This window comes from Chiroxiphia lanceolata, chromosome 1 (assembly GCF_009829145.1).
Source record: "Chiroxiphia lanceolata isolate bChiLan1 chromosome 1, bChiLan1.pri, whole genome shotgun sequence".
Taxonomy (NCBI): Eukaryota; Metazoa; Chordata; class Aves; order Passeriformes; family Pipridae; genus Chiroxiphia; species Chiroxiphia lanceolata.
In genome coordinates, this window is record NC_045637.1 from 554,291 (window position 1) to 566,774 (window position 12,484).

Sequence of the window (12,484 nt, forward strand, 5' to 3'; positions counted from 1 at the left end):
CCCCCGATTAATACAGAACCCCCCTGATTAATCTGGGATCCCCTGGCTCGATCTGGGGCCCCTGGCTCAATATGAGATCCCCTGGATCAATGTGGGATCCCAAGGATCAATGTGGGATCCCCCAGATCAATACCAACCCCCCCGGATCAATAGGGGACCCCCCAATTCCATGTGGGATCCCCTGCATCTCTCCAGACCCCTGGGATTGATTCCAGGCCCCCCCCATCAATCTGGGACCCCCCGGATCGATGTGGGAACCCTGGATCAATCTGGGACCCCCTGGATCAATACAGGACTCTTCGGAATATCATGGGATCCCCCAAATCCAGGACCCCCTGGGTCAATCCTGGGACCCCCCTCCTGATCAATTGGGATCCCCTGGATCAACCCCAGGACCCCTCAGATCAATGCAGGATCCCTCCAAATCTGGGACCCCCCCGATCAATCAGGATCCTCTGGATCAATCTGGGACCCCTTGGATCCATATGGATCCCCTGGATCAATCTGGGACCCCTTGGATCCATATGGATCCCCTGGATCAATCTGGGAATCCCCGATCAATCAGGATCCCCTGGATCAATCTGGGAACCCCCGATCAATCAGGATCCCCTGGATCAATCCCGGGCCCCTTGGATCATTGTGGGAGCCCCTGGATCGATTGGGAGCTGTTGGATCAAGCCAGGACCCCCCAGATCAATTGGGATCCCCCGGATCAATACCAGACTACCGGGATCAATAGGGGACCCCTGGATCAGTGTGGGACCTGCCAGGATCAATAGGGGACCCCGGGATCAATAGGGGACCCCCAGGATCAATAGGGGACTCCCGGGATCAGTGTGGGACCTGCTGGGATCAGTAGGGGACCCCAGGATCAATATGGGACCTGTTGGGATCAATAGGGGACCCCCGGATCAATAGGGGACCCTGGGATCAGTGTGGGACCTGCCCGGATCAATAGGGGACCCCTGGGATCAATAGGGGACCCCGGGATCAGTGTGGGACCTGCCCGGATCAATAGGGGACCCCTGGGATCAATAGGGGACCCCGAGATCAGTGTGGGACCTGCTGGGATCAATAGAGGACCCCGGGATCAATAGGGGACCCCTGGATCAATAGGGGACCCTGGGACCAGTGTGGGACCTGCCAGGATCAATAGGGGACCCCCGGATCAATAGGGGACCCCCAGGATCAATAGGGGACCCCGAGATCAGTGTGGGACCTGCTGGGATCAATAGAGGACCCCGGGATCAATAGGGGACCCCCAGGATCAATAGGGGACCCCGAGATCAGTGTGGGACCTGCCGGGATCAATAGGGGACCCCTGGGATCAATAGGGGACCCTGGGACCAGTGTGGGACCTGCCAGGATCAATAGGGGACCCCCGGATCAATAGGGGACCCCCGGATCAATAGGGGACCCCCAGGATCAATAGGGGCCCCCTGGATCGATACCAGATTCCCAGCATCCCTCTGGCTTTGGGGGGGTTGTGGGAATTCCAGCGCCGGATCCCAGATGGATCCAAGGGAATCCAAGTTGAGGAACCTCAACGGGGTTGGTGGGTTCACCCAGGGAAGGGCTTTGGGAGCATCCAAGGGAATCCCAGTTGAGGAACCTCAACGGGGTTTGGTGGGATCGGCCAAGGAAGGGCTTTGGGAGCATCCAAGGGAATCCCAGTTGAGGAACCTCAACGGGGTTGGTGGGATCACTCATGGAAGGGCTTTGGGAGCATCCAAGGGAATCCCAGTTGAGGAACCTCAACGGGGTTGGTGGGATCACCCAAGGAAGGGCTTTGGGAGCATCCAATGGAATCCAATTGAGGAACCTCAACGGGGTTGGTGGGATCACCCAGGGAAGGGCTTTGGGAGCATCCAAGGGAATCCCAGTTGAGGAACCTCAACGGGGTTGGTGGGATCACTCATGGAAGGGCTTTGGGAGCATCCAAGGGAATCCCAGTTGAGGAACCTCAAGGGGTTGGTGGGATCACTCATGGAAGGGCTTTGGGAGCATCCAAGGGAATCCCAGTTGAGGAACCTCAACAGGGTTGGTGGGATCGGCCAAGGAAGGGTTTTGGGAGCATCCAAGGGAATCCCAGTTGAGGAACCTCAACGGGGTTGGTGGGATCACCCAAGGAAGGGCTTTGGGAGCATCCAAGGGAATCCAATTGAGGAACCTCAACGGGGTTGGTGGGATCACCCAAGGAAGGGCTTTGGGAGCATCCAAGGGAATCCCAGTTGAGGAACCTCAACAGGGTTGGTGGGATCGGCCAAGGAAGGGTTTTGGGAGCATCCAAGGGAATCCAATTGAGGAACCTCAACGGGGTTGGTGGGATCACTCATGGAAGGGCTTTGGGAGCATCCAAGGGAATCCAAGTTGAGGAACCTCAAGGGGTTGGTGGGATCACTCATGGAAGGGTTTTGGGAGCATCCAAGGGAATCCAATTGAGGAACCTCAAGGGCTTGGTGGGATCACCCAAGGAAGGGTTTTGGGAGCATCCAAGGGAATCCCAGTTGAGGAACCTCAAGGGGTTGGTGGGATCACCCAAGGAAGGGTTTTGGGAGCATCCAAGGGAATCCAATTGAGGAACCTCAACAGGGTTGGTGGGATCGGCCAAGGAAGGGTTTTGGGAGCATCCAAGGGAATCCCAGTTGAGGAACCTCAACGGGGTTGGTGGGATCACCCATGGAAGGGCTTTGGGAGCATCCAAGGGAATCCAATGACCATGAGGTCCCCAGGGCTGTGGGAATGGTCCAGAAGGTTCCAGCAGGTCCTGAGAGCTGTGGGAATGGTCCAGAACGTTCCATGAGGTCCCCAGGACTATGGAATGATCCAGAAGGTTCTGTGATGTCCCCAGGGGTGTGGGAATGGTCCAGAACGTTCCATGAGGTCCCCAGGACTATGGAATGGTTCAGAAGGTTCCGTCAGGTCCCCAGGGCTGTGGGAATGGTCCAGAAGGTTCCAGTAGGTCCTGAGAGCTGTGGGAATGGTCCAGAACGTTCCATGAGATCAACAGGGGTGTGGGAATGGTCCAGAACGTTCCATGAGGTCCCCAGGACTATGGAATGGTCCAGAAGGTTCCGTGATGTCCCCAGGACTATGGAATGGTCCAGAAGGTGCCACCAGGTCCCCAGGGCTGTGGGAATGGTCCAGAAGGTACCACCAGGTCCCCAGGACTATGGAATGGTCCAGAAGGTTCCGTGAGGTCTCCAGAGCTGTGGGAATGGTCCAGAAGGTGCCACCAGGTCCCCAGGGCTGTGGAATGGTCCAGAAGGTTCCGTGAGGTCCCCAGGGGTGTGGGAATGGTCCAGAAGGTTCCACCAGGTCCCCAGGGCTGTGGGAAAGATCCAGAAGGTTCCGTGAGGTCCCCAGGGGTGTGCGAATGGTCCAGGAGGTTCCACCAGGTCCCCAGGGCTGTGGAAAGGTCCAGAAGGTTCCATGAGGTCCCCAGGACTGTGGGAATTGTCCAGGAGGTTCCAGTAGGTCCTGAGAGCTGTGGGAATGGTCCAGAACGTTCCATGAGGTCAACAGGGGTGTGGGAATGGTCCAGAACGTTCCATGAGGTCCCCAGGACTATGGAATGGTCCAGAAGGTTCCGTGATGTCCCCAGGGCTGTGGGAATGGTCCAGAAGGTGCCACCAGGTCCCCAGGGCTGTGGGAAAGGTCCAGAAGGTACCACCAGGTCCCCAGGGCTGTGGGAATGGTCCAGAGGGTTCCATGAGGTCCCCAGGACTATGGAATGGTCCAGAAGGTTCCACCAGGTCCTGAGAGCTGTGGGAATGGTCCAGAAGGTTCTGTGAGGTCCCCAGGGCTGTGGGAAAGGTCCAGAAGGTTCCAGCAGGTCCCCAGGACTATGGAATGGTCCAGAAGATTCCGTCAGGTCCCCAGGACTATGGAACGGTCCAGAAGGTTCCGTGAGGTCCCCAGAGCTGTGGGAATGGTCCAGAAAGTTCCACCAGGTCCCCAGGGCTGTGGGAATGGTCCAGAAGGTTCCATGAGGTCCTGAGAGCTGTGGGAATGGTCCAGAACGTTCCATGAGGTCCCCAGGGCTATGGAATGGTCCAGAAGGTTCCATGATGTCCCCAGGGGTGTGGGAATGGTCCAGAAGGTGCCACCAGGTCCCAGGACTATGGAAAGGTCCAGGAGGTGCCACCAGATCCCCAGGTCTCCTTCTGGGAAGGGGTCGAGGTCTCATCTCCTCGTTGGAGGCCATCGGGAGGAAGGGATGGATGAGGAGGGGGATGAGGGTGGAGATGGTGGGTGGTGTTGGGGGGGGGGGAGGTGACAATGGAAGTGGTGACCCCCTTCAAAACCCAGGACATCCCTGACCGAGGCCCCCACGGAGCCGAGGGGGCTCCGGAACTCCACGTTGGGCGGCTCCTCCAAGGTTCTCGGGAGGGGGGTGTGGCCACCAGAAGGATCCAAGGGGGGACTTTGTCCTCCTCAAACCCCCTGGGAATGGGGCTGGAGATGGACATCCGGGGTTGGGGGGGGACAAGGAGGGGACAGGAGCCCCTCCAGGGCCCGGAGGTGACGTCCCACCACCCCGATGTTCTCTTGCAGGGGTGGCCATCAGCACTTACGCCAAGTACTGCTACAACAAGCTCCAGAAGGCGGCTCTGACCGGGGCCAAGAAGGTACCAACCGGTGGGATGGGCTTGGAAAACCCTTGGAGAGGGTGGACACCCCCCGCCGGGACCACTGGACTGGGGAGGGGCTGGTGGGGGAGGAAGGGGGGGAAAAGTGGAAAGGGGGTGGGGAGTTCGGGAAGGAGTCACGGGGAGGATCATCCGGAGCGGTTGGGGACCTTCTGGAGAACTCTGGGAATCTTCTGGGGACCTTCTGGAGAACTCTGGGAATCTTCTGGAGACCTGGAGTTCTTCTGGGGACCTTCTGGAGAACTCTGGGAATCTTCTGGAGACCCGGAGATCTTCTGGGGACCTTCTGGAGAACTCTGGGAATCTTCTGGAGACCCGGAGATCTTCTGGGGACCTTCTGGAGAACTCTGGGAATCTTCTGGAGACCCAGAGATCTTCTGGGGACCTCCTGGAAGCTTTCTGGGCACCTTCTAATGACCCATCTGGGGATCTCCTGGGAACATTCTGGAAACCTTCTGATGACCTTCTGGAGATTTTCTGGGAACCTCCCGGGAAACTTCTGAAGAACTTCCAGGGACCTTCTGGGGAACTTTCTGGAGACCTTCTGGAAACTTTCTAAGGACTTTATGGGAACCTCTGGAGACCTTCTGGGGACCTTCTGAAGACTTTCTCAGGACCTTCTGGAGACCTCCTGGGAACCTTCTGGAAACTTTCTGGAAGACCTTCTGAAGACCTTGTAGGGACCTTCTGGGAACTTCCTAAGGAACTTCTGGAGACCTTCCGGGAACCTTGTGGAGACCTTCTGGGAACTTTCTGAAGATCTTCTGAGAACTATCTGGGGGTCTTTTGGGGACCTCTCCCATCCCACCACCCCCACATCCACTGGGTCCCTCTGTCCCACGTCCCACTGCCCCCAGGGCCACTCTGTCCCTCCTCCATCCCCCCCATTCCACACCTTGCCATGACCACTCCCATGACCACTCCCATCCTGCTGTGTGCCAGGGACAGCCTCAATGTCCTCCCGGGACCGGAAGGAGATCCCACAGATCCGGAATAATTCAGGATCACCGGTGCCGGTGTCGATCCAACCACAGTGCTGGTGCTGAGCTTTCCAGAAGAATCCCAAAGCCGTGGTTCCTCCTCCTGGGCAATCCACCGGTGTAGATCCTCCAGTGTGGCCATGGACCCACCAAGATCCATCGGGATCATCCACAGAGCTGGATCTGCGTCCAGGTCGAGATGGTGGGTGGTGGAACCCACTGGTGCTGAACTTTCCAGAAGAATCCCAAAGCCGTGGTTCCTCCTCCTGGACAATCCACTGGTGTAGATCCTCCAGGGTGGAGATCCCACCAAGATCCATCGGGATCAACCCAAGGGCTGGATCTGCTCCCAAATCAAGATGGTGGATGGGTGGGGGATGATGGAACCCACCAGTACTGATTTTTCCAGAAGAATTCCAAAGCCGTGGCTCCTCCTCCTGGACAATCCAACGGTGTAGATCCTCCAGTGTGGAGGTCCCACCAAGGTCCATTGGGATCATCCCCAGAGCTGGATCTGCTCCCAGACCAAGATGGTGGATGATGGAACCCACCAGTGCTGAGCTTTCCAGAAGAATTCCAAATCTGTGGCTCCTCCTCCTGGGCAATCCACTGGTGTAGATCCTCCAGTGTGGAGGTCCCACCAAGGTCCATCGGGATCATCCCCAGGGCTGGATCTGCTTCCAGATCAAGAGGGTGGATGGTGGATGATGGAACCCACCAGTGTTGAGCTTTCCAGAAGAATCCCAAAGCCGTGGCTCCTCCCTGGGCAATCCACCGGTGTAGATCCTCCAGTGTGGAGGTTCCACCAAGGTCCATTGGAATCATCCCCAGGGTTGGATCTGCTTCCAGATCAAGATGGTGGGTGGTGGAACCCACCGAGGTTGAACTTTCCAGAAGAATCCCAAAGCCGTGGCTCCTCCTCCTGGGCAATCCACTGGTGTAGATCCTCCAGTGTGGAGGTCCCACCAAGGTCCATCGGGATCATCCCCAGGGCTGGATCTGCTCCCGAATCAAGATGGTGGATGGGTGGGGGATGGTGGAACCCACCAGTGCTGATTTTTCCAGAAGAATCCCAAAGCCGTGGCTCCTCCTCCTGGACAATCCACCGGTGTAGATCCTCCAGTGTGGAGGTCCCACCAAGATCCATCGGGATCATCCCCAGAGCTGGATCTGCTTCCAAATTGAGATGGTGGATGGTGGAACCTACTGGTGCTGAGCTTTCCAGAAGAATCCCAAAGCCATGGCTCCTCCTCCTGGACAATCCACCGGTGTAGATCCCCCAGTGTGGAGGTCCCACCAAGATCCATCGGGATCATCCCCAGGGCTGGATCTGCTCCCAAATCAAGGCGGTGGGTGGGCGGTGGAACTGGAAACCTCGACCAGCTCCACCAGATCCATCCGTGGATGGATCCGTCGCGGATCTCAGCCGGGGGGATGGTGGTGGGATCGAGGAGGCCCCGCCGGAGCTCCCGGCGGCGCCGGTGACCCCCCCCGTGTCTCCGGCAGGGCCTGAAGAAGCCGAACATCGAGGAGATCCGCCACGCCAAGAACGCCGTGTTCAACCCCTCCATGTTCGGCAGCTCCCTGCAGGACATCGTGGCCATGCAGAAGGAGCGATACCCCGACCGGCAGCTGCCCTGGGTGCAGACCCGCCTCTCCGAGGAGGTCCTGGCGCTCAACGGGGACCAGACCGAGGGCATCTTCAGGTAAAGCCGCCCCACGGCCACGGGGAGTCCTCGGAGCGGTGCTGACCCCGAGCTTCTCGTGGGGGAAGCCACAAATCACCTCATTTCGGGGTGTCTTTCTCCTCCCATGTGTCCTTCTCCTCCAGTGGGTGACCCCGAGGTGGTGGCAACCTGGAGCTTCTTGTGGTGGAAGCCACAAACCACCTCGTCATGGGGCAGCCATCCTCTTCCCCGTGTCCTTGGGGTGTCCTTCTCCTGTGGGTGACTCCAGTGGCAACCTGGAGCTTCTCCTGTTGGAAGCCACGACTCACCTCATTTTGGGGTGTTTTCCTCCTTCCACGTGTCCTTCTCCTCCATTGGGTGACCCCAAGGTGGTGGCAACCCAGATCTTCTTGTGGGGGAAGCCACAAATCACCCCATTATAGGGCAACCCCCCCATTCCACGTGTCCTTCTCCCCCACTGGGTGACCCCAAGGTGGTGGCAACCCGGAGCTTCTCCTGGCAGAAGCCACGACTCACCTCTTTTTTGGGTGTTTTCCTCCTTCCACGTGTCCTTCTCCTCCACTGGGTGATCTCAAGGTGGTTACAACCCAGAGCTTCTCGGGGTGGAAGCCACAAGTGACCTGATCATGGGGTGGCTTCCCCCTTCCATTTGTCCCCAGGGATGTCCCTCTCCTCCAACGGGTGACTCCAGTGGAGATTCTCCTGGTGGAAGCCACAAATCACCTCATTTTGGGGTGTTTTCCTCCTTCCGTGTGTCCTTCTCCTCCATTGGGTGACCCCAAGGTGGTGGCAACCTGGAGCTTCTTGAGGTGGAAGCCATGAATCACCCCGTTATAGGGCAACCCCCCTATTCCATGTGTCCTTGGGGTGTCCTTCTCCTGTGGGTGACCCCAAGGTGGTGGCAACCTGGAGCTTCTCCTGGCAGAAGCCACGACTCACCTCATTTTGGGGTATTTTCCTCCTCCCGTGTGTCCTTCTCCCCCATTGGGTGACCCCAAGATGGTGGCAACCTGGAGCTTCTCGTGGGGGAAGCCACAAATCACCTCATTTTGGGGTGTTTTCTTCCTTCCGTGTGTCCTTCTCCTCCACTGGGTGACCTCGAGGTGGTGGCAACCTGGAGCTTCTTGTGGTGGAAGCCACAAACCACCTTGTCATGGGACAGCCACCCCCTTCCCCGTGTCCTTGGGGTGTCCTTCTCCTGTGGGTGACCCCAAGGTGGTGGCAACCCGGAGCTTCTCCTGGCAGAAGCCACGACTCACCTCTTTTTTGGGTGTTTTCCTCCTTCCACGTGTCCTTCTCCTCCACTGGGTGATCTCAAGGTGGCTACAACCCGGAGCTTCTCAGGGTGGAAGCCACAAGTGACCTGATCATGGGATGGTTTCCCCCTTCCATTTGTCCCCAGGGATGTCCTTCTCCTCCACTGGGTGACCCCGAGGTGGTGGCAACCTGGAGCTTCTTGAGGTGGAAGCCACAAATCACCCCGTTATAGGGCAACCCCCCCGTTCCACGTGTCCTTCTCCCCCACTGGGTGATCTCAAGGTGGCGACAACCTGGAGCTTCTCATGGTGGAAGCCACATCCCCCCAACTTCTCCTCATCCCCCCAGCTTCTCCTCGCTCCGAGGCCATGGCGGCTTCTCCACCAGCCTCACCTCAAGGGCTTTGGTGGCCTCCCCCAGCTCCCCAAACGGCTCCAGGACGTCCCCTCGGGGCTCTCCCGGAGCACCCAAAGGAGCTGAGCGGGGCCATCCCCCCCTCCCGGACGGGCACCCACCTCTGTCCCCCCGCAGGGTCCCCGGGGACATCGACGAGGTCAACGCCCTCAAGCTGCAGGTGGACCAGTGGAAGATCCCGACGGGCTTGGAGGACCCCCATGTTCCTGGTAGGAGCCCCACGTTCCCGGTAGGAGCCCCTGATCCCCCTGATCCCCTGATCCCTCTGATCCTCCTGTCCCCATATCCCCTGATCCTCCTCATCCCCCTGATCCCCCTCATCCCCCTGATCCCCTGACCCCCCTGATCCCCTGACCCCCCTGATCCCCAATCCCCTGATCCCCTGATCTTCTGATCCCCCTGATCCCCCTGATCCCCCTGATCCCCTGATCCCTGATCCCCTGATCCCCCTGATCCTCCTGTCCCCATATCCCCTGATCCCCCTCATCCCCCTGATCCCCCTGATCCTCTGATCCCCCAATCCCCTGATCCCCCTGATCCCCAATCCCCTGATCCCCAATCCCCTCATCCCCTGATCCCCCAATCCCCTTGATCCCGTGATCCCCCAATCCCCTGATCCCCCAATCCCCTGATCCTCCTGTCCCCTCATCCCCCTGATCCCCTGATCCCCCTGCTCCCCTCATCCCCCAATCCCCTGATCCCCTGATTCCCTGATCCCCAATCCCCTGATCCCCTGATCCCCTGATTCCCTGATCCCCTGATCCCCCAATCCCCCTGATCCCCTGATCCCCTGATCCCCCAATCCCCTGATCCCCCTGATCCCCCTGATCCCCAATCCCCTCATCCCCCAATCCCCTGATCCCCTCATCCCCTGATCCCCCGATCCTCCTTATCCCCAATCCCCCTGATCCCCTGATCCCCCAATCCCCTCATCCCCCGATCCCCTGATTCCCCAATCCCCTGATCTCCTCATCCCCTGATCCCCCGATCCTCCTTATCCCCAATCTCCTCATCCCCCTGATCCCCTGATCCCCCTGATCCCCCAATCCCCTGATCCCCAATCCCCTCATTCCCAATCCCCTGATCCCCTGATTCCCTGATCTCTGATCCCCTGATCCCCTGATCTCCCAATCCCCTGATCCCCTGATCCCCCTGATCTCCCTGATCTCTGATCCCCTGATCCCCTGATCCCCCTGATCTCCCTGATCCCCTCATCCCCCTGATCCCCTGATCCCCCAATCCCCTGATCCCCCTGATCCCCAATCCCCTGATCCCCAATCCCCTGATCCCCTGATCCCCCAATCCCCTTGATCCCGTGATCCCCCAATCCCCTGATCCCCCAATCCCCTGATCCTCCTGTCCCCTCATCCCCCTGATCCCCTGATCCCCCTGCTCCCCTCATCCCCCAATCCCCTGATCCCCTGATTCCCTGATCCCCAATCCCCTGATCCCCTGATTCCCTGATCTCTGATCCCCCAATCCCCCTGATCCCCTGATCCCCTGATCCCCCAATCCCCTGATCCCCCTGATCCCCAATCCACTCATCCCCCGATCCCCTGATCCCCCAATCCCCTCATCCCCTGATCCCCTGATCCCCTGATCCTCCTTATCCCCAATCCCCTCATCCCCCTGATCCCCTGATCCCCCTCATCCCCTGATCCCCTGATCCCCCAATCCCCCTGATCCCCAATCCACTTATCCCCCCAATCCCCTCATCCCCAATCCCCTGATCCCCTGATCCCCAATCCCCTCATCCCCAATCCCCTGATCCCCTGATTCCCTGATCTCTGATCCCCTGATCTCCCGATCCCCTGATCCCCTGATCCCCCTGATCTCCCTGATCTCTGATCCCCTGATCCCCCTGATCCCCTGATCCCCTCATCCCCTGATCCCCTGATCCCCCAATCCCCTGATCCCCAATCCCCTGATCCCCCCAGTCCCCCACGAGCGCTCCAGGGCTGGATGGGAGAGGTTGTGTGGAAGTGGATCCTCCAGGCCTGGATCCGTTCCCAAATCAGGACAGGGGATGGTGGAACCCCCCAGCTCCACCACATCCACCCGTGGCTCCACCACCACAACACCCAGGAGCTGCTGGGGTCCAGGAGGACCTTCCAGCGGGGTCGGAGCTCCTGCCGGGTGTCCCACGCCCCTCCTTTGTCGTCCCCAGCCTCCCTGCTGAAGCTGTGGTACCGGGAGCTGGAGGAGCCGCTGATCCCCCACGAGTTCTACGAGCAGTGCATCACCCACTACGAGAACCCCGAGGCGGCCATCGCCGTCGTCCACTCGCTGCCCAGGATCAACAAGATGGTGCTGTGCTACCTCATCCGCTTCCTACAGGTACTCACGGGCGGCCCCGGCACCCCCGGGGGCAGCTCCCGGCCCGGGGGCTTCTCCGGGGGTGGTTTTTGGGTTCACCTCCTTCCTCCCACACCACATTGCACCTCCTTGTTGCTCCCCTGGAGGTGGTTTTGGGTCCACCTCCTTCCTCCCACGCCCTGGTTGGACCTCATGGTTGGACCTCCTGGTTCCTTCTCCTGGGGTGGTTTTGGGTCCACCTCCTTCCTCTCCCACCACGTTGGACCTCCTGGTTGGACCTCCTGGTTCCTTCTCCTGGGGTGGTTTTGGGTTCACCTCCTTCCTCCCACACCACGTTGGACCTCCTGGTTGGACCTCCTGGTTCCTTCTCCTGGGGTGGTTTTGGGTTCACCTCCTTCCTCTCACACCACGTTGGACCTCCTGGTTCCTTCTCCTGGGGTGGTTTTTGGGTTCACCTCCTTCCTCCCACGCCCTGATTGGACCTCATGGTTGGACCTCCTGGTTCATTCTCCTGGGGTGGTTTTGGGTTCACCTCCTTCCTCTCACACCACATTGGACCTCCTGGTTGGACCTCCTGGTTCCTTCTCCTGAGGTGGTTTTGGGTCCACCCCCTTCCTCCCACACCACATTGGACCTCCTGGTTGGACCTCCTGGTTGCTTCTCCTGAGGTGGTTTTGGGTTCACCTCCTTCCTCCCACACCCTGGTTGGACCTCCTGGTTCCTTCTCCTGGGGTGGTTTTGGGTTCACCTCCTTCCTCTCACACCATGTTGGACCTCCTGGTTGCTTCTCCTGAGGTGGTTTTGGGTCCATCTCCTTCCTCTCACACCCTGGTTGGACCTCCTGGTTCCTTCTCCTGGGGTGGTTTTTGGGTTCACCTCCTTCCTCCCACGCCCTGGTTGGACCTCATGGTTGGACCTCCTGGTTCCTTCTCCTGGGGTGGTTTTGGGTTCACCTCCTTCCTCCCACGCCACATTTGTGGTCCTGGTTGGACCTCCTGGTTGCTCCCCTTGAGGTGGTTTTGGGTCCATCTCCTTCCTCTCACACCCTGGTTGGACCTCCTGGTTCCTTCTCCTGAGGTGGTTTTGGGTTCACCTCCTTCCTCCCACACCACGTTGGAGCTCCTGGTTCCTTCTCCTGAGATAGTTTTGGGTCCACCCCCTTCCTCCCACATCACGT

General features: G+C 59.1%; 2 protein-coding genes across 2 annotated transcripts in view; both read left to right on the top strand.

The window, feature by feature from the left end:
* LOC116797962 (erythroblast NAD(P)(+)--arginine ADP-ribosyltransferase-like) overlaps positions 1 to 12,484 on the top strand; it is a 471,907-nt gene that overhangs the window by 393,950 nt on the left and 65,473 nt on the right. The window lies entirely within an intron of this gene.
* The window catches only part of LOC116792758 (rho GTPase-activating protein 39), a 97,340-nt gene that overhangs the window by 77,891 nt on the left and 6,965 nt on the right, over positions 1 to 12,484 (top strand). Inside the window, exons 7-10 of the mRNA XM_032700028.1 lie at positions 4,558 to 4,631; positions 7,139 to 7,338; positions 9,109 to 9,200; positions 11,159 to 11,389. Of these exons, the coding sequence (XP_032555919.1) occupies positions 4,558 to 4,631; positions 7,139 to 7,338; positions 9,109 to 9,200; positions 11,159 to 11,389 (597 nt within the window). The remainder of the gene's footprint in view (positions 1 to 4,557; positions 4,632 to 7,138; positions 7,339 to 9,108; positions 9,201 to 11,158; positions 11,390 to 12,484) is intronic.